Source organism: Aquila chrysaetos, chromosome 4 (genome assembly GCF_900496995.4).
Source record: "Aquila chrysaetos chrysaetos chromosome 4, bAquChr1.4, whole genome shotgun sequence".
Taxonomy (NCBI): domain Eukaryota; kingdom Metazoa; phylum Chordata; class Aves; order Accipitriformes; family Accipitridae; genus Aquila; species Aquila chrysaetos.
In genome coordinates this window covers 73,570,417-73,591,320 of record NC_044007.1, presented here as the reverse complement: position 1 = coordinate 73,591,320, position 20,904 = coordinate 73,570,417, and the positions used below count along the sequence as shown (strand labels likewise).

The window sequence follows — 20,904 nt, the reverse complement described above, 5'->3', positions numbered from 1 at the left end:
GTAGTGGTTTTTTCATTCGTTACTAATTTTTCACCTAAATCCAAAAGACCCATTCTGTTGTTGGAAAGATACAGATACTACCATATACTTAGGGTAGTATTGATAATGAAAACAAAAATAAAAAAGATGGTGGGAGGGGTTGGGGGGGCAAGATTAATGGTAGCAGATGAAAATTGTCAGGAATCCCTAAAACCTTTTTTGGCTTCTTTCTAAGGTCCGCTAATTTGCCTTAACCTATTGCTGTTATGAAGAGTCACATCCAAGAGACTGAAGGCTAATGCATCCCAGATCTCATGCATCCAGTCTAACTGGTCTTAAGTATAAGCAGTGGAATAATTTTGTATTGTGTGCATGTTTTCCCTTTAAAAGCAGACTTCTTGCTGTCTTTGATTTCTATATTAATTTGGAAAGCATGTGCCAAGAGTAAAATTTGCTTCACATTTGTTTCAAATTCAAATTAAATCCCTTCACCCCCAACCAAAGAATTTGCAAGGGAAAAAAAAAGGGGGGGATTGGTGACCTTATCATGACTGGATCTCATACTCATGAAGGGCCAAATCTTTTTAGCATTGAAAGGAAGTAAAAGCAAGAATTAAGAACTTTCTCTGATTACCTCTGGGATAGCAGTGTTCTCCTCTTTCCTCTACCTGCAAGGAAATGCTTCAAAGCAGCCATTTATTCAGGCAGTGTAATTCTTATCTCTTTTTACTGTCTGGCTTACATCTTTTATTTTACCTTAACACTTGGGCCTGTGTCCCTCCCACCTGATTTTATTCACCTGAGACATGTGTCTTTGGAGGGTGGTGAATGATTGCTTCCTGGAGAGAAGGAGCAGAGAGAGATCGGCATACCCCAGCAGCAGCGCAGCCTGCTTAAGATATGAGTTATCTCCTTGCCGTAGCCCTCTTGCTCGCTTTTTCTCCATCTTTATTGACCATGTAGGGTGACTTTGCTTCTAGCTTGGTGTTACAGATTAGATAAGGAATATTAAGTACCTAAAATTAGTACCTCAGGGATTTGTAACTCTGAGTCGACCAACTAGAGCAAAGGAAAAAAGAGGAGACAGTGTAAAAATGAAAGTTAGCTGCTTAGCTATAGAGGTACTTAAGAGCTTGCCTAATATTCATGTCTTTGAAAATCTGCCCTCAAGGAAAATGAAGCTGCACTGTGCACAACCTGTGCAAAAGTTAGCAAGCATTTGGAATGTGTTTGGCAGATTAATAACATCGTAATTTTCCTCACCCTGTGGGTTTTTTCCTTTTTTCCCCCATAAAGCGGTGTACTAGGGGCTCGTCAGGTTGTGCGTTAGATAATTGAGTTGTTACGCCAACAGGCTGTGCTGAAAGGTGTTACATCAGTGATTTCTTTTTCATCCCACTGTGCTTTGATCTCCTGCTATAAAGCAGAAGATCTAACAGTGGAAACTTTTGAAGATGATAGATGAATTTTGCTAATCCACTTTTCATAATCCATACGAAAAATGTCTGTCCTTATCAGTCAGAAAAGATTTAATAGCTGTTGTCTCTAGAAAGTCTCATATTATCAGGATTGCAAACTATGGAATTACTGTTATGAAATATTTTACTAGCATGTTTTGAAATGTTGTTGTAAATGCTTTAGAATAAATGAATAAAGATGCTTCTTTGTTAAACATGCTTTGTTTGTTGTATTTTCTCACTAAAATGCAAAACTAATTTGCAAGAGAGCACTGTGCAATGGTGAATATTTGCTGTCCTTATTGGTGTTAATTGCCCTGCTTTAAGTTCATGTTATTGGAATTCACTGAAACAGTCAACTTAATCCAAATATACTAATTCCAAACATTATATGGTGCTGAAACAAATGGTAAAAGTCTTGGCTCACAAGATATAAGGCATTGTAGCTGATGGAACCCTTGCGACAGTAAGCAGTGTATAAAATACTGTTTGCAGATGTTGGGGCAATAAAATGTGGCATCTTCTAGGAAGGAGCAAGTGCCTGTGCTTGTCCCTGGCTGAAATTTACACTTATATCATCCAGATGAAGTCAGTGAAGTTACTGCAGTTGCCCAGGACTTCGTCCAGCACAACCTTGCCCAATACATCTTTATTTAGTTGAGCTCCCCATGTCTCTGAAAAACCCTGGTTATAGAAAATTGCCAGCAATGCTTAGGATTATAAAAAGTATTCACCGGGTCTGATTATATTTTATCTCTTTTCTTTACAATAGCTTTGGGCCAGATAATGCTCTATGTCGATGGCATGAATGGAGTAATAAATCATAATGAAACCATCCAATGGCTGTACACACTTATTGGGTCAAAGGTAAGACACTCTCCAAAATTCTCATTTTATATGTTTTTGGTATTCTTTAAATACATTTTATTTGTATTACATATGCATTTAGGATATAAACAGACTGCATGTTAGGTTCTAAATGAGTACATAACACTGCATGGAAAGCAGGGCACACTGAGCTGTTTTTTTTTTTTTTCCTACTGTTTTTATACTCTTTTGTGCTGTTGGCACACACTGTGCCCTTAAAAGCAAAGATACCAAAGATGCCCTCGTTACTGTCTGTGCTGCCATTGCAGTTGACCACGGAGAAGATTTTTTAGTCTTGCAGTTGCAGTTCCCAAGACATTCTTTGGAACCGCTTTTTGGGGTGGTTTTTTCCCCCTTTCCATTCTGTGAATGCAAATCCTTTTCTACAGTTTCACCATTCTACACTGCTCAACTTTGCTGAGCACTGGGGGAAGACAATTCAGAGTGACTTCCTTCTTAGAACAGAACAGAATATTTCAGTTGGAAGGGACCTAGAAACGATCATCTAGTCCAAACTGCCTGACCACTTCAGGCCTGACCAAGTTAAAGCATGTTATTAAGGGCATTGTCCAAATGCCTCTTAAACACTGACAGGCTTGGGGGCATCGACCCCCTTTCTAGGAAGCCTGTTCCAGTGTTTGACCAACCTCTCTGTAAGGAAATGCTTCCTAATGTCACGTCTTCTTGTGCCTGAAGAGCCCTAGAAGACAAAGGCTGGTACCTGCCTGCCGGGTATTCTTTGTTGGTCCCTGCCTACAAGGAGGCAAAAGCTGAAGGCCAGAATATGTGCCGCTTGGGTTTGTCTTCTCCAGTGAAGTAGTGCACAACCTGCTTTTAAGGCCATCTTTGTTGGAAGTTGAAAAGGAAGCAGAAGGCAGATTCTGCTGGCACGCCGTCCTTAAGGGCTGTAGGGTAGGTAGTAAAACCACAAATACACCATTCTCCGCTCTGTTGGCTCTCTAACTTCAAGAAGTTTATTAAGGCCTGCAGGGACTGCTGCTGCTCTTGCCATGTAGACCTGCTTGGGGACAGGTTCATGTGATGCAATAGCTGGAACAGCGTATGTTAGCTATTGTTAGCAACTCAAAAGTTGCTGTAATTGGTGGAGTTGAGTCCCTAGTTAGAATTACTAAGAAATTTACAGGAACTTTTCCTCAAGTGGCTGAGTCGCAGAAAGTTGCTGTTGGATACATAGAGATGCTGCTGCTCTCCCCCTTTCCCCTGATACCTTTCATAACACCAGGAGAAAAAGAGCTCGGTGTCCCAGGGGCCTTTTTTAACCACTACAGAATTTTTTTCTAAAATGTGCAAACTTCACTGCTGCAGCAGATTATCAAGTCAAAGAACAGATGCTGCAGTATTGAAAGAACTGATTTATCTTGGGTTGATGTACCTATATTGGTAGATACGTAAAAGTAAGATAATTATGGTTATGAAAACTCGGGCTTGCAGGGAGTGCTTTATGATTGGAAGAAGATGAGGAGAAACTTTTCCCCCATGTGAAATGTTCGACTGTTGCTGAGCTTTACACTGGGCAGTTTGCCCTCTTGAAACAGAGAATGTTAGCCACGGTTGGAAAAGCAGTGCAAGACGAGGGAGAAATGGTTTGCTTGGTTTTCAATGGAACAGCTAAAAGAGACAAGCAAAAAAGGAAAAAAAAATATTGCCGTGTCCGCAATTATTTTAATTCTCTAATGCACCTAATGGGAGTGGGATGGGGGAGAAACACGACTGTATTGCTACCTTGCAGATTAAATCCTGTGTAGATTTTCTTGACCAGAGTACTTCAGCTCTCAGGTCTGTAAGCTCCTTTCTCCCTCCCCCATTGCCAGCCCAAATGATTATCTCCATGTCCTGGCTCGGTGCCTGCAGCTGAGGAATGCAGGCAATGTGCTTTGAATAGTTTGGTTTCAGGTAGCATCAAAGTTGCTTTTTCATTATTCTTTGACTGTCTTGGAAGAGATCTAAGTCCCTGTCTGTGTGCCAGAATTTAACCGAAGGAATGGCAGGCTTACTGTCACAGTGTGGTGGAACAGCTGCTTTATGCACTTAAAGGTGGTTTTGACATTCTGTGAAAAATGAACCCCTGGAATTTGCAACGCACCTACGGTCTAATTTGCAGCCCTGCTATGGTGGTGCCTTCTCTGCAGCAAAGGCGGCGAAAAATACGTTAACACTGCTGAACAAAAAAGGAATAGTGAAATTGCCAATTAAGTCTTGGGACAAATCCCTCTAATAGGATGCAGGAGGAATACAGTCGTTCAGCTGCCACAGCTGCGACACATGGTTTCTCACCCTCTCAAAAGCTCTGACAGGGTTTAATATACTCAGCAGTGGAGGTTGTTGCTAATCTTTTCCACTGATTTTTTTCTTTTTTTTTGGTAAAATTCTAGAATGGTTTTGACCCTTCCCTGTTACTTGCGTAGGGCTGCTCACTTGGAGTAGTGTATTACTGTGTGTGTTTGTCCACCGCAGCACTCGCCTTCAGCAGCAGACCTTAGGGTCTGGCACACTCAGCACTGCATCACCTGTAATTTTGGTACCCAGCTCCCAGATCACTTTATGCACCTAGCAGTACTTCTGTACTGCGATAAGGGAAGGGGGTGGGAAATAAAATTTGAAATCAGTGAGAAAGAAGGACTATAAGCAATTTACTGAAAGCCTGCCTAGGTTGTTGCCATTATATTCCTTACTATTGCTAGTTGTGCTGCAGTTTTACCCCTCTGAGCATCAAGGGATGCTTCTATAGATGGATTATCAGAAGTTGCTGGTAACTTTAGCGCTGTTGTCTGAATTTGCTCTGAATAAAGTTACTAGGGAGGTGGTTAAAATTCTAACAGTGTGACTGCACTGGTGCTGCTGCCCTTATGCTGGGTACGATGCACCAGTGGTGTCAGCGTGAGGAACTGAAAAGCAGGAAGAAAGTTAATCTTAGACGACTCGTTTGTTAGTGGGCAGAAGGACCCTTCTGTTTCAGATTGGCACTAGATTGGAAATTTGAAGTTAGCAGTACCCTTCTTTGGCCATGTTATTTGAAGAGAAGAGCATTATCAGCACATCCCAGACTCTTAGGGCCACTGCCGGTCATTTGCAAGACACATCCAACCACGTGTGACCACACCAGTGTGTGCCACTGGCCTTCCACAACCTGGCTGTAGACTGCTTTCCAGTCATCAATGGCTAATATATCCTTGGCATGAAACATTTACAGCATAATCCCAATTTAAGTGTACATTACTACTATTTCATCATTAGTTATATAGGCAGCAATTCATCAGTCTTTCCCTGTTTAACAAAGCATTCAAGTATGTACTTAATTATAGGTGTATGGTTACATGCTGTTGGCTTCCAGAGAACTTTAACACATAACTGAGGTCAGCAGCATACTGCTGTAGGAGTGCAAAAGAGGGCTATAGGAGGGCCAAGGCTCTGACCATCTTATATAAGCTAGAAGTTAAGTAAATAGGAAATATGTGTGTCAACGAAGTATTCTTTTAGCATTTGTTGGTAGCATGGAAAATTCATGCAAGATAGTTTGCTTTTTAAAAGACAAAACTAGGAGTCAATGAATGTTAGTTAACAGTGCTTTCAAAATTGCTTAAGTTTTACTTTTTTTTTTTTTAAGTGAGTAAACTAACCTCTCAGGGATGTTGCCTTAACTGACCACGTGCCGTAACACGTGTTTCAACCTCACAGCATCTGGGAAATGATACTTCACCGCTTTCCTGGTGTTTCTGCCAGCTATACATTGCGGCTCCTGAAGTTGGACTCAAGTTTTTGCATTATATTGCAAGTTATATTTATCCTGGTTGTAAAGGGACCCGAGGCATTTGTTCGTGCTGGCAGCTGGCACCCCAGAGCCCTGTGGAGCTCGATGGTGGATCACCTGCAGGTAGAGTCTCGGTTTGATGGTGATGGCAAGGGCTCTTGGAAAATGCCTCTTACCCAAAACAAGGGACACCGGGTTAAAGATACACATGCACTGAGCCAGATTAAGTCCTTATCATTATTTTTCATCTGTTAGCATGTATGAAGTAATATATATATTATCTTTCATATGCGTTGGTATTCCCTCTGACCTGGTAATAGAAAGTGTACAATACTGTGTCAGCGCCTTACCCTCTCCAGGAGTAGCTACTGAGTGTTTACAAAAAGTACATTTCTGAACCAAACATCTTGGAAAAACCCCAGGGGCTTATATCGTCCACTAGAGAAGGAAACATTCCTTTGCATCACAAACCCACAGGCTTTTGCCACTCCACCTCGATCTTCGAATGCATCTCTAAGGCATTAAGTGGTCCAAAACCTGAGTCTGGTTTCACCTTTTTTTTTCCCCCCATTTCTGACTGCTACTGATAATGAGTATTTTTTCCCATTTGATGATCCAGGCTGTTCTGATTTGCCCCAGGGGAGCTAAAGCCCCTTTTTGGCATTGTTTTCAGTGGAAAGTAATCCATTTTCAAAGTGGTGCTGGGTAACCTCAGAAGACAGGGTGGAATGCTGGGCCCAGGCTGATACAACGAGGTTGATTAAAGATTCCTATCTCACATCTTGTTTTAATTTTGGGGTTTTTTTTTCTGCTTTGTTTCTGTCTGAGTCCTAGATTGCAAGGTTAAATACGAACTTTAACTAGAAAGTTGTTCCCTGTGCCTTGTGTGAATCTTTTGCTTCCCTTGGTATTGAAGTAATGGCTTTTTGAATGTTTTAAAATGTAAGTCAATCCAAAAGAATTAAAAAAAACCTATGTCAAAGCAAAAGGGAAAAAACAACATTCAAACAGCACGTAGTTGTAGTGGGTGAATTTGTTGATTTCAAAAGGAAAGGGGCTGCTTTTCCTGCATGGTGCCAGTGACATGTTAAAACAGGCACATGGTTAGTAAGTCATTTCATGAGAATTTTGAGAGAAATATTCTTAGTCACAAAAAGCACTAAAATTGCTTTTACAGGTGAATCATTTAAGGTGTATAGAAGTAAATACTCAGTTTAAGCACTTGGTTAAATCAGTCTCCGTTTCAGAAGTCATTTATGCATGTGCTCAGCTGAAGTCATAAGCAGAGCAGAGAATAGCGTATAACTTGCATTTGTGCTTTTCTTTTCCTCGGGAAATTTCTTGCCAAATCTTATGCAAATGGATGTTAAAGTGGGTCTACATATATATACCAAAAACTGGTTTGTCGTCATGGAGAAAGTTACAGATGTAAGGGGCTTAACAGATATGAATAGGACTGAAATAGTAGCATCAGTAGTACTACAGCACAAAGCACGTTGAGCTAAATCACCACCAAAACTGGATGGTATACTGTCTTGTTGAGGGTCTTGGAAATACAATGTATTTAATCTCATTAATTTTTTTGGCCATGTATTTTGAAAATCATTGTGTGTATGGATGACCTATTCTGAGTTAACATTGCCTGGATGATGAGAATGAATATACGTAGGAATATGCCTGATCTTTGTGAGCAGGAGGTTGTCCCGTAGAACTGTCCTGCGCTTTATTCTTAACAAGTTTGGAAGGTGATCTAGAAATGGTGGCCAGCTAAAAGAATGAAGCATCCAGGAAAAATTACACAGCTTGGGGACCTACTGTGATTAATTTCACATGTTGTCTTCTTCCCAGTCGGCTGCCTTGGTGGTTAACAAACTCTCTTGCAGCCTCTGACAAATGAGACCCCACACAGAGCTAACGCACAAGCTACGTAGAGTGCGTTGTCTCTCTCACCTCCAGCCACAACTCTGATAAGCCTGCGGTTTTGTTCTGTTTTCAGGTCCAGCCCAGGTAGAAATGTCAGTTAGGTGTCAGTCTTACAAGCTCCTTTGCTTACTGGAAGGGTTCCGAGCGAAGCTGAGATCTCCCCTCGAGCCCTAAAACCAGTGCGGTCTCTCCCGTGGGGCTGCCCTGTGCGCTCGAGACCTTGAGCTGTGGTGAGCAGGTACCACTGCTTTGAGTTCAGTGAAGCTCTGAAGATTCATGTCAGCTTAGCAGCTGGCTTTTAAATTTAATCCGCTGTGCATTTGGCCATTGAACTATTGTTAGGAAAATTGTCATGTGAGGGAGAAACAAAATCCTGGATTTATAGGAATTTTCCTACTTCCTGCCTCTCAAGGGCTTGAGCCAATGCTCGCCCAGGTCGGCGGAGAGCTTCCCTCCTCTTTCACTCAGAAACTGTAACGGCACTGTTGCATGAACGGAGTTTATTTTGAATTGTATTTAATTAGTGCTTTGAAGATAAGGATCAGGATGTTGCAGTAAACTTGGAATAGGATACGCCAGCCAGTGCAGACTGTGTTATGCGCTCGCTTTGGTCTGTCCAACTCAGCAGACGGACTGCTACGAGTGCTGCTCTTCTTTACTAACCGTATTTGTAGGTGGGTTTAAAAGTCATTCCATCAAACATGCGAGTTTGCAGTAGTCCAGTCCTGCAGTGATAACTATTCCTGTAGCTCCATCTGTTGCATTTGCTTCTGAGTATTTTGAAGGGCTAAATACCCATTTTTCTGTGTTCAAAATGAACTCTTGTAGATTAAGGCGATACTAGAAAACACAAAGTTCCCCCACATCATATCAGAGATCTGATTTCAACTCGTTTGAAGTGGAGAATGAGAAAATGTAATGATTAACTGCCAACAACGTGGCAAATGTTCAGACCCAACTTTTCACTCAGTCTCATCTGTTGAAATCTGTATGAGAGTATGTCCTGTTAGCGATGAGTGAAATACGTCCAAACATTTCCAGAAAATACCATGTATCTATGCAGATGTACAAATTTCTTGTTGTAAAGGAAAGGCACGAAGAGAGAAAAAAGCAAGTGTGATACTAGAATTAGGTGGGGGGGGGAACTGAAAAACAACCTAAAAGTCAGTGCTAGCTTTTAGAATTACCTTGGTGTCTCTCACTACAGTAGTTCAGTGTCACAGGTCTGTTACCATTCACATTTCTGAGCAAATTACTGTGCCTCAGGCCCTAGCTATTAGTATTTTCTATTAGCTGCTAGTGTTTTCTGACAGGCATTATGTCCAGCATTCCTGTGGAAGAAGGGTGCAGTTGGAAAGTTTGTCTGTATTGAGGGATGAGACTAAAGAAAATGGAGCTTACTTTTTCCAGCATGCTTGAAGCTGCTGGTGTGAGAGGTCTTTGACTATAAAATCAATTGCCTGAACAAGAAAAAGAGAAATTTTTCAACCGTAAGTTGTCAGGTGGAAAAGAGTGAAGAAATATGAAAGAGTTGCTCCAAGGATAAAAAGCAGCTGGTTATAATCTAAGCTTATAGTACACGCCTGAGATTTTTATGTATATCTAAACACAGAAATCAACTTGGCCAATATAAACGGCATTGCGGTCATTACGCCGAACCTTTTGGGATAGCTAAGTTATCATTTTGCAGGGCAGAAATATCACTAGTTCTGAGTCAGGTGTTTAGTAAGCTGCATTTTAAGGAGTGTTTTTAAATTAAAATAAGCAGTTATGTCTGAACCTTTTCTGGAAGCACTGTTTCATGAACTCGGGTGCATAATGCTTCAGTTTGCAGGGTTGCCTGTTTTCTGGTCTCTGTTGCTCTTAGGTGATGCAGGGATGTATCATTTCTGGCAGGGGCTATGGTGCTTGGTAGAGGGAATGTGGGCTATTAGAAAGTTTTGATGAAGAGCAGGGAAAGCTTTTCTGGTACATAGTCAGTTACTTGAAAGGCCACCAAACTCAAATTTGTGACCTTTAGTGAAGGTCAAGTGATGTAGTTTTTTAATCTATTTAATAGTTAAAATAGGTGTATACAAAAAGTCCAGGTAATGCTTCACAGTAAAATACTTTCTCTGAATTTCCTCGTGGTTTTTTTTATCATAATCATTTCCCTTTGGTCTGCTCCACTCGGTCATGTTGAAGTCGAATTACGTGATGTTTTTAGCACTGCCGCAGAACTAGGATGCAGACTGCGCAGGTAAGCGCTCTTCATGCGGGCACCCACACGTGGCCTTAAGTTTAGGCATCCCGGTGGGAAGCCACTTGGCAATCCTGCCTTGCTCCCCTGAGCCCTCTTCTCCAAGGCGGATATTTTGTGCTGCCAAACTTGACAGCTTCTGGCATTGGAAGAAGATTTTGGAAGTCATTTTCGGTCTGATACGACCGCGTGCGTTACCAGATATGGCTGTATGTTAAACTAGCTGTTGTGCCAGTCTATTGGATGACTGATTCTGGTTTATATATTTGCACTCATCAGTAAATGGGTATCAAAAATCAAAGTCGTAGGCTCATGTCAGTAGCAGATATCGTTTGTACTCTGTCCGTGTATCCCCATTTCAGCAAGCCACCGGGCAAGTCCCTCCAGGTGCCATCAGCAGTACTTTTATGCAACGAGGCCTTGAATCATGGGGAGTGGGGCCCATGTGTGTGCCATGTGTGGTATATGAAATAAATCAGTATGAAAAATAAGAAAATGCACCATGGTGAACGGGTATGTTTCCAGAAAGTGCAAGTACCAGTACCTCACCTGTACTTACTGCCAAATTGTTATATTGTTCCTCTTCCCTCTGCACGATGAGACCAGTATAAGAAACAAACCTGGCGTCCAGATCTCCTGAGTCTTAATTAAGCGTCCTGAGTTTTAGACAGAGCTTTTGGTTGTTCTGCCAGCAGAAAGCACGGGGGGAAGGGGCTGCGCTGAGGTGACTCCTGCAATTCTGTAGGAAGAAAGGTGGTGGTCAACCTTTTGCATTCTTCAGTGTGTATTAATGTTCTGGGGTTTTATGACTGTTGAAGGGCATTATGGTTAATTTTTACTTATTCCCACAGATCTGAAGAATGTGGGTAGTCTTTCCTTATCTTAACAGAGCATTGGGCTTACCTTACATATTTATCACAATACCCTACGATATTCGTTCTGTGACAAGCATAGTTTAATTAATTTATAGGCTATGGGTAGGATGCTTTTGTTCATAACTTCATTTTTCTCACTGTTTATAGTAAACTTTTGGAGACTCGGACTTTGTTACCAAGTTGCTGCTTCCTCTCACCTCTATTTTGATGTTTATTGAATTGTTATTAAAGATTTTTGAGAACTGTGCTGTTGAAGTGGATCCTTTTTACAGGATTTTGCAGAAATGCAAGTACAGTTTGTGAGGAAACAACAGCAGAAATTCCACACAAAGTCTGTACAAATTTTTGGCTGTGCAAGGATCTCGTACTCCTCTAAAAGTATGAATCGAATCCGCTGTGTACTCTATGTCTGCTGATGTGAGGCATATAGGATCCATCTTCTTTTTCAGAGCTGTGCTGCTTAATCTTCTCTCTCAATTTTTTTTCTGAATGTCCTATCTTTCTGGAAACTCCTTGAGACAGAAACTGAATTAGTCAATACTGCATTGCCTTTATTTTGCTTCTTAAATGTGTCTTAATTTTCTTCCTAAATTACTCTCTGTCCTGGTTGCCATATATATAGTGCAGTAGTGGAATTCTGCCTGCAGGAAAGAAGGTGGTATCCAGCATTTTTCGCAGCGTCATGTAAACCAGATCCGAGACAGTTCAGCCAACACAGCAGTTAATATACCAGTGTTTTGCTTGTAGCTTAGCCTGGAAGAATGGCCCAGCTAGAGAGGGAGTCCATACATTGGGAGACCCAGGCTGAATCCAGCTTCCAGGCACATTCTTGAACCAGTTTCAAAATCCCTTTGTGCCCTGGTCCCTCATCTGGAAAATTGGTATTTGGATTTTAGAGCCCTGGGGGAAGAACATGAGGGAGTGGAAGGACAGATTATATGTGTGTTGAACACAGATACGTAGGTGAAAGTTGAACCTAATACTAATTGTTACCATATCTGTCCTTCTGGCATCACTCAAAAATGCTTGTCATTCCTTTATTTAGATATAGTTGTTCTTTAAAGCAACAGCTACTAGCTGAAGGTACTTGGATAACAGTAAAAAATACGCTGTATCAAAAATGGACACTGCCAAAACATGTATGATGGCTTTACATTCAGCATGTAGTGCACCCCACGGCATGTCTGAGTTGCAACCAGCTCAGGTACCTCACCAGGTTTTTGCCCGAGGACTCATCGTGGCTACCTCATAGATTTTATGTTGGTCTCCTCAGTTACAGGATTAGTCCTTAGGAAGGAAGATGTCTGGTAAAATGTGTGGACTTCAATTACTTTTCATAAGATCAAGATCAAAAGAAAGGTTCTCTGACACGTTTTCTTTCTTTTTTTTTTTTCTCCACAGTCCTCTAGTAGTAGTTTATACCATGTAAAGTCTTTTCAGAATAATTTCCAGCATACCAGCAGGTTCTCTAGCTGGCTCCCATGATACGCTGAAATGAGTCTCATCTGGACGTGCTGTGTACTCTCTTTCCATATTCTGATGCTCTTTGATCACAGCAATCGAACAAGGAGTTCAGATGCTTCCTGGTTTGCCCCCCTCTATCTCTCTACTATTTTCCTTTTTGAAACCACATTAATGAAAAACAAGGCTGTGGTGTTCAATATAAAAAATACGGTTAATACTTCAACCAGCATGGAATTTTTATAGATTGCTCCCTTTTATTTTTTAATTTCCTCCTCTTATTAAAGGACACAGAACTGTAGCAAATGTATGCTTTGTCTTTTTCGTTTCCAGCAGTGTGTAGCTACCTCCTTCTTTAGTTTAGTAATAAAATTAAAGCATCCCCTCAGAAGCCATTTTTTTCTGCGCTGCACTTTAAATTTCACTGTGTGGTTGTCTAAGCATATTATTGTTACGATTTTGGAGGGAAATGCAACACTTTGCTAATTCACAGTTTGAATGCTTCCCCACTCGAGCTTTGCATATGACAGCCTTTCTTGCAGAATGTAAATGGAAAGAGTAAAATGGGATAAGAGACCCCCGCAGGTATTACTGTATGGAATTGCCTCAAAATTGTTAATCCCATGTGGGTTGAGTTTCTGTTCACCCCGTTTTCCTTTAAATAGAGAGAACAGAATTCCACTTCATATTTTTTTCTCCTTGTGTCACTACCACTCTCCGTGGTTTGCAGTACTCTGTGCTCAGGTCGCTGCTTCTTTTTGTCTTCCTTATTGCAGTCTACGTTCCCCGTATACACGCTCTCCTCATATTTGGTGTCCATTGGGCCACTCTTCCATGCACAGGGGAACTGTAGAACCCCCTGTAGTAAGGATTCTGCATGGCTGTAAGGGGAAAGACGTGATAGACCACCTGAAGATAGGTTTGCTTCCAGATCCGCACTGCTTGGTGATTTGCTCAGGTGGACATCTGTACTAGCTGTGGATCGGATAGTGAGATTTGTGCCAAACTTCCCTGGAATCGTGATATACTTCAACTTTTGTCGCTGGCCTGCACGATGTCCCTTCTCGTTTCCTTGTCATCCCCTTCTGATGCAGGGACGCAATGTGAGTGCCCAAGTTTGGTTTCTGACAGTGGAAGATCTACATTCAGAGCAGAGCATCAGACAGAAAATGTCACTTCACTAAGTAGAAGTTGAAGCATATGTCAAAGAGGATAGCCTTGCCATTTACTAGGGTGGGTTCTGTATAGGAACAGCAAGTGCTCAGAGGGTGTCCCAAGGCGTTGGGCCGTGGGCCAGGATCTGAAAACTGAGCACAAGATTTTCCTGATGTCATCACCTGATAGAGTAATACTGCAATTACTCATCTAGAGGGTTGTTTTGTTTTTCTTCCCTTTTGCTCAGAAGGGTGGGTTAGGATTATTCGTCATCTTTGGCTAAACAGACACAAAGTTATGTGGAACAGATGGACATCACCAGACTGCCTTTACCTACAGGTCATTAGCACATATTTTGACAGGTCTGAATAGTTCAATTGCAGTCTGCACCGGTTACGATGCTATGGATGTTTAAGCACGATAGCATCCTGCCCTTTCAGTTATTCTTTAGTTCCAGAACAAGAATGAAGCCTAAAAAAGCATCCTTCCTATTTCCTCCCCTTTCAGAGGGTTGCCTTCTAAAGTTTTTCAGTAGGTTGCCTTTCCTCATGGAACTGAGTTGTAGTTTGAGAGGAAAAAGGGAGATATTTCACTCGTCGGAGCTTCAGGAGGTTTTAGACTTACCCTTTCCTTTGAAACCATGCTATTAATTTGTGTGTCTGATTTAATTTTAAATCCTGCTTTGTCAGTAAAATAGTTTGCTTAAATGTCCTGTATCTTTAGAACTAAAGGAAAAAGCAGATCTGGAAATTTTTAGAGTAGATATTAATACCTCCTGCCTCCATCTGAGGTTCCTGCTTTCCTGCACGGGTATGGGATGCATGCAGATGAACTGACACACGTGCGTTTTCTCTGACTGCTCTGGAGAAGCATCATCATCATTGGTGACGGCCACCCCATGCCTGCAGCAAGTAAAGAACAAGAAGGGAGACCAGACAGGACACATCTTGTACGACCAAGATGCAGAAAATGCTGCAGCTGTTCTCATGTAGAAGGAGAAAAAAATGTGAGAGGAGCAAAAAAAGCAAGCTGCCTTTTCTGCCTTAGAAAAGCCATCCCACAGCACCATCTAGCAGACACAGATGGATATGAAGAAATAGACTGAGGACAAGGCTGGAGCAAAATGCTACTGGGAGAATATGATGTTGAGCAGGACAGTGTGCTTTAAAAGAGCTGTTCCACCTAATACCTTGCACAGCTCGATGATAGGAGCGGAGTTGTGCTGTCCTTCCCTCGGGCAGCTGTTACCCTTTAGTATCGCGTATTTGTAGCCTGATGCAGCTAATTAAACTCTCTGCATATCTGATGAAATACATCTTCAGTTTGGGGGGGGGGGGGGGTTTGTACTCTGGAGTTGTGCTCTTTGGGCCCGTGTATTTGTTAACACACCTAGCTTAATCGGAGTGATGGCATTAATTGCCTTGCAATTTAGTCCAAGGTGCCGGGGGGAAATTGCCCAGCAGCCTGCTGAGGAATTCTGCCAGAGCAGGAATTTTGAAGAGCCCGGCGAGCACAGCCTGGTCCCACCCCTGCGGCTGGGGAAGACGTGTTAGAAAATAGTTAAGCTGCAGCTGCTGGCTGCTTCCATTTTTAAAAGTAGTTGTTTGATATGTTTGCTTTTCTAGGGGGACCAGAATAGGAGCTTGCTTTTAGGCTGCAAGTGTGAAGTATTTATTTGTGAAACTGTAGCAGCCTATTGCCTTTACTTTGTTACTTGATTAATCTTGTTTGTCTCCCTACCTTAAATTGCCTTTTAGCCTTCACCCTGCCATCCTAAATAGGTGGATAGGAAAGGCTCTGGCAATACCCATTTGTGGGAGGCTGTCTAGGAGCTCAGAGGAAATATTCAGGGCTGCACTTAGAGGTGATTTCAGAGCACAAGTTGTAGTTGGTTATGCTGCACTAGAGCAGCACTGGTCCTCCTATGAGTTGTACTGTGGATATATGGGTTAGAAAAAACATGACTCAGTAATAGGAAGGAGTAGTAGGGCTTACGCTTGCAAAGATTTTTAGTTTGGCATTATGTGTGTAGGCAGATCTGCTTTACTACTCAGAGGCAGTACAGAGAGATCTCTGGCAGCAAGACTGAAACCCGGTCCCTTCCAGGTTCTGAGATCTTATTTTCCTGGTTGAAGCAGGCGACTGGCCATCAAGACTCTTAACTGACTCTTAATTTGCTCTGTAGCATTTGGAAAACTATTATTATTGTTGTTGTTGTTGCTATTGTTATTGTTGTTGTTGTTGTTGTTATTATTTTTCAGAGCCAAGAACTATACAACTAAATCCATATGTGGACACCTAAGATATTCTTTCAGATATTGTGAGACATTTTACTTTTTGAAAGGAAATGTGCCTATGCAGTACCTTGGAAAATTAAAAAAAAAAAAAAAAAAAAACCACAACTTTTTTTTCTGGTATTTCCATGATCACTGTGATAATATCTTTCATGACCTTCACACAGTTGCTTCGTGATACTTCTCGTGGCTTTTATGGAACTGTTTAGATGTTTAAGTAAAAGTTCCTTGTCAAGTGCTGTGAGAGCCTACCATGAAACATTTTCTAAAAGCAGGCAAAATAACACCAAAAGTAAGCGTTCAGTGTGATCTTAGTGCTGTCAATAAAGTCACCTCTTCCAAAATTGTACTCAACTGAGTTGAAAGGGTCAAATCTCAACTACATTTGTTTTTGGGTAAATCCATAGGAACCATTCCCATCAGACATTACACAGCTACCGCAGTGCGTTTCAGTTGAGCTTTCTGGGATACAAAGGATCATGTTCTGCAGCAGTTTACTTTACTGCTTTTGTGAACTGCTGCCCCTCGTTAGGGCATCACTGTATTTACTGATTTTGCCTGCAGTTACTCTTGACTGCAGAAGAAAGTGGAAGTAATCTGTTGTGGTTACTTCAGGAAAAAGAAAGGCTCGGGTTTTTTTCCTTCTCCTCTCTCTCCCTCTTTCCATCTGTACTGCTCCCAAAGAACTGAAACGACAGCCCAAAATTGATCTATGATGCAAGTCAAATCACTGCTGATTATGATCTCATGCTTCTGTGGGTTCAGCTCTTTGAATGACCGTGGCAATTACTTGGCTAAAAACTATACAAGTCCCAGATGTTGAATAATTCTCAAATACTACATCTCAAATATGTTTCATTCTGACAGTAACGAAACTGAAACGCGCGTTAAATAATGCCATAATAAAGGCACATCTTACTGTGCAGCGGCTTGGTCAAATGGGTTTAGTCCTCAGGTTCAGAGTAGGGCTCTGAGAAGGGTCAAATGAAGAGAAATCTGGGCTCTGCTGCTCTGCTAGCTGCTCCTCTGCCCTGGTCACCAGTGCTGCAAACCTACCTGTAGCTTGGTAGCTAGAGCCTCCTAGGAATATACATGCATATATTTGATTTCTGTTATCTTATTACGTTGCTGTTTGGTATTTTTAGACTTGTGGCAAGAATGGTCACATTGCAGGTGAGTTTGGTGGATGATCTGTGGTACTTCTGGGGCTCTGTTATCTCACTTGGGAGATAAGGAACCTAGCCCAGGCTCATCCAGATTTCCAGGACAGTAGGCTGTAGAGAGACTTTTACACGCAGGTGTGTGAGTTCAGAAGCCCTGCTGGAGCTGTCAGTTTTGAAAATGAGTTTTGAAGCCTTGAATACTTGTCATAGCCATGTTCTGAGTCTGAGGTATAGAAAACATGTTTCTAACCCTTTCAGTCTGCTGTCAAACTAGACTGAAACTAAGGATTGCTATCAATCCTATTGTGGTACTGCTGAGGAACTGAAACACAAATTCCGTGAGTCGTAGGAGGTTCATTAGCAAGCCACTCAGTATTCTCTTAAGTGCTTGGCAAAATTAAGTCACTTAAGCTACGATATCACAGATGTCTACTGTAATCCCAGACCACACCTGGTCTGCAGAGAACTACTAGAATCTCATTGCATAAAAGGTCTTATCTTCAGGTGATTTGTGAACTGAAAAGTACATTTTGGGCATCTGTATGAGCATCTGAATCTTAATGTATGTGGGACTGCTTTGTTATACCAAAATTAGGTAATCACTGTGATCTGGTGAAAATAACAAGTGCTATAGATCTTTTTGCACCCTCATGTCCCTTTCAGTATGTGTGTTTGGGGGTTGGTATGGGTGTGTGTGAGAGACAGAAAATAAGTTGCAGGTGCCAATCTTTGAAAAATGAAGAGTGCTTTAAAATAAAAATCCAGGGGTCTCGATATTTTTATTCATGTTCTTGATATAGCTGTTACTGTTTAGTCACATTTAATCATTTAGACACGGTCCTGGATAACCAGCTGTAGGTGGCTTTGCAAGGAGTTGGACAAGATGACCTCCAAAAAGGTCTCTTCCCACCTCAGCCCCTCTGTGAATCACGCGAAGTTCCTCCTCCTTTTTCTGCTGTAGTGGTACCCACGTACATATGCCTTATACTTTGAAGAAAACCGTAAAAGCCAGATCTTTTTAATGAGTTGTAACAAAGAAATTTGCTTTTATTCAAACTGGAGCTGGGATCTGGACATGGTGATGAATCTGAATATTAGAGTTCTCTCAAGGATGTTAACGAAGCTGAAGTTGGCGTTGTCTAATCTGCAACCTTTGGAACACAAGTGAACATGAGTGTGATTAGAGTTAACCCTGACTTGGGCTTGGGAAGCCTTTGCCACGTTACCGGGAGAAGTATGTTTCTGTACAGAAACACTTCCTTCTTTATTATCCGAGCAGGAATCTGAGGGGTCTCTTTGCACCTCTTTCTCCTTTCTGTGATTCAAAACCAAGCATACATCTTTTCAGTTTGTATGTTTGTTTGATTTGCTGTAAAATTGAGTGTAGATGTGACGAGTTTGGTTGATACAAGTCACAGGAAGGAGGTAGCATGAGATAGAGGAATTACGTTATCTCCTTGAACACTGAACTTTGTATCTCTTGCAAAATAGTTATCATTGTGATACGAGAGTACTGTTGCACACCATAATAACATCATATAATCTTGCCGTTCTCCAGCTGTAGGCAGAAGTAGCATACCTGCTAGCATTAATGGAAACAAAAATTTAAAACATCTCCATCTCGGTCCTCTTTCAATGAAGGAGGAAGTTAGAATAATGTGAAATTGCTAGGACTATGTAATTTAGCAGCATCTGCCTTAGCTGATATGCAGTGACATGTGCCCCCATAAACCAGATTTCTAAATGCCAGCTGTGTGAAAGATTCTGCCACTCAGCTCAGAAACCCACCACATGGGAAGCTGGGAATGTGTCTGGGCTCAGTTACATTTTTGTTTTGCATCATGGAGTCCTGTGGTTTTCGAGAAAAGCACCTGGACTACACTGAAGTGAACTGGGTTTGAGGATAGCCACCTTTTCCAGACTTGGGAGAGCTGTGACAAATAGATGATTGCTGGAGAAATGTGACTGCTTCCATTATGTTTAGATGCTCCTCAGAAAGCAGTTTTATTCACTAACGTTATATCGCAAGCTGTCCAAAGGTAAATAAATGGGTCTGGTTTTGCAGTCAAACCACTGCTTCCGAGTTCCTTTTTGTGCCTGATAATACTCAAAAGTTTGAGAATAGAGAAAAATCTTCTGTCTACACATACAGTGAAATACTAGTACTCTTACCGTTCCAGTAATAAGTGGAATATATACATATATATCTCCTTTCTCTAGTTTTACTTTATTAGTTATTCTTTCAAGAGGAGTTTGTGGTGGGTTTGTTCCATGGTTTTATGTGTGATATTTGTTCTTTCAACAGTTTTATTATTTCAGTAGTTCAAACCACTAGTATGTTGCTTTTTAGGGTGCCTAAAAAGGATAACCTGTTAACAATTATTTGCTTAAGAAAGATGTTGCAATGGGTAATATATTACAGTTTGGACTCTTTGTTAACACACTATCTTCAACCATTTCCACACGTTTTATACATAGGTTGTTTTGATTTTGAGTTTTCGCTGTTGAAATGTTGTCTATGAGATTGTACAGTGTCAGGAAAGGACTGCCAACAATATCATTAAACTTACGGGGGTTTTCAGGTGAAGTTATTTAAACCCAACCATACTTCTGGTATTTAATATGAGTACTTTTTAATGGAACCGTTGAAAGAACAAATTTCACGTGCATAAAACCACAGAATAATAACAGAGTAGTTTTCCACTGTACTTGCAGACTCAAATAGTTTTTTCCCCTAGGGCCCTTGAACTCAGCCTTGATATTATTTAAACAGGACATCGCCAAGGCCACTAACTCTAGCGAGTTGTTTCAGGAGCAGTCGAACTAATGAAGCAATTTGTTATCTTTGCTCTCCTCCTCCCTTGCTTTTTCCTTCCCATCCCATACGGTCTCGGTACCGTCAGTTCTGCCGTGTGTCCCGTGCCTGCCTTTGGGACAACTGGCAGCCTGCGGTGTGGCTGGTGGAAGGCCACATGAGGACTCATTTTCTAGCTGGCTCCCTTTCAAAATGGCTGGAAACTTCCTTTTCTCTGATGAGAATGCTGACTTGGGGTCTTTTGTAATGCAGTTTTCAATTTGAGTAGGAACATCGCTCAATTACTGTCAAATATGACTGAATTCAGTGGGCAGATCCCATAGTTAGAGGGAAGAGTTAGTCTACAAGTGGCCGGTGGGAGGGACAGCACAGCTGCCTAAGGAAACAGGGGTGAAAATGGGGTGCTCCTCGTGGCTGTCGTGTATTTGAGAGGGTTTAATTTTGTAAGGAGGCTCTGAGAGAAGGTACTCTGATAGCTTCCTTATTTCTCTTTTTTCCTCTGGCTTGGACCATAATTCAGCAGAGCCCCACATTTTATCGGTGATGACTTTCACAGGCAGGGACAGGGTCACCTCTGAGCTCTACCTGAGCCGTTCTGTGCGTTGGCCAGGAGGAAGGCTAACTTCATGAAGGTGCTGAAGTTTTGAGATGCTGCTTTGTACACAGTTCCCATATCAAACGTACTGCAGGTCTGAAGCTTGTGAAACACTCTCTACCGGTGTCACGAGGAAATTCTTTTTTGCATCACCTGCAGCCCAGCCTGTATAAATGAGAGGTCTGGCTATGGCAGGAGGTGGGTCTCAGAAGGAAGTTGTTTGGTATGGAAAGTCCATGTGGAGCAAGTGGACTTCATTCTACGTAGTTTCTAATCACTCGTGAAAATGATACAGTAGTGATTTAATCTTAA

The 20,904-nt window shown here is 41.6% G+C and overlaps 1 protein-coding gene across 10 annotated transcripts in view; it reads left to right on the top strand.

The window, feature by feature from the left end:
* FHOD3 (formin homology 2 domain containing 3) overlaps positions 1–20,904 on the top strand; it is a 397,395-nt gene that overhangs the window by 229,707 nt on the left and 146,784 nt on the right. For all 10 annotated transcript variants that reach the window (XM_030011913.2, XM_030011904.2, XM_030011902.2 and 7 more), the window contains exon 6: positions 2,209–2,303. In XM_030011913.2, coding sequence (XP_029867773.1) covers positions 2,209–2,303 — 95 coding nt within the window. The remainder of the gene's footprint in view (positions 1–2,208; positions 2,304–20,904) is intronic.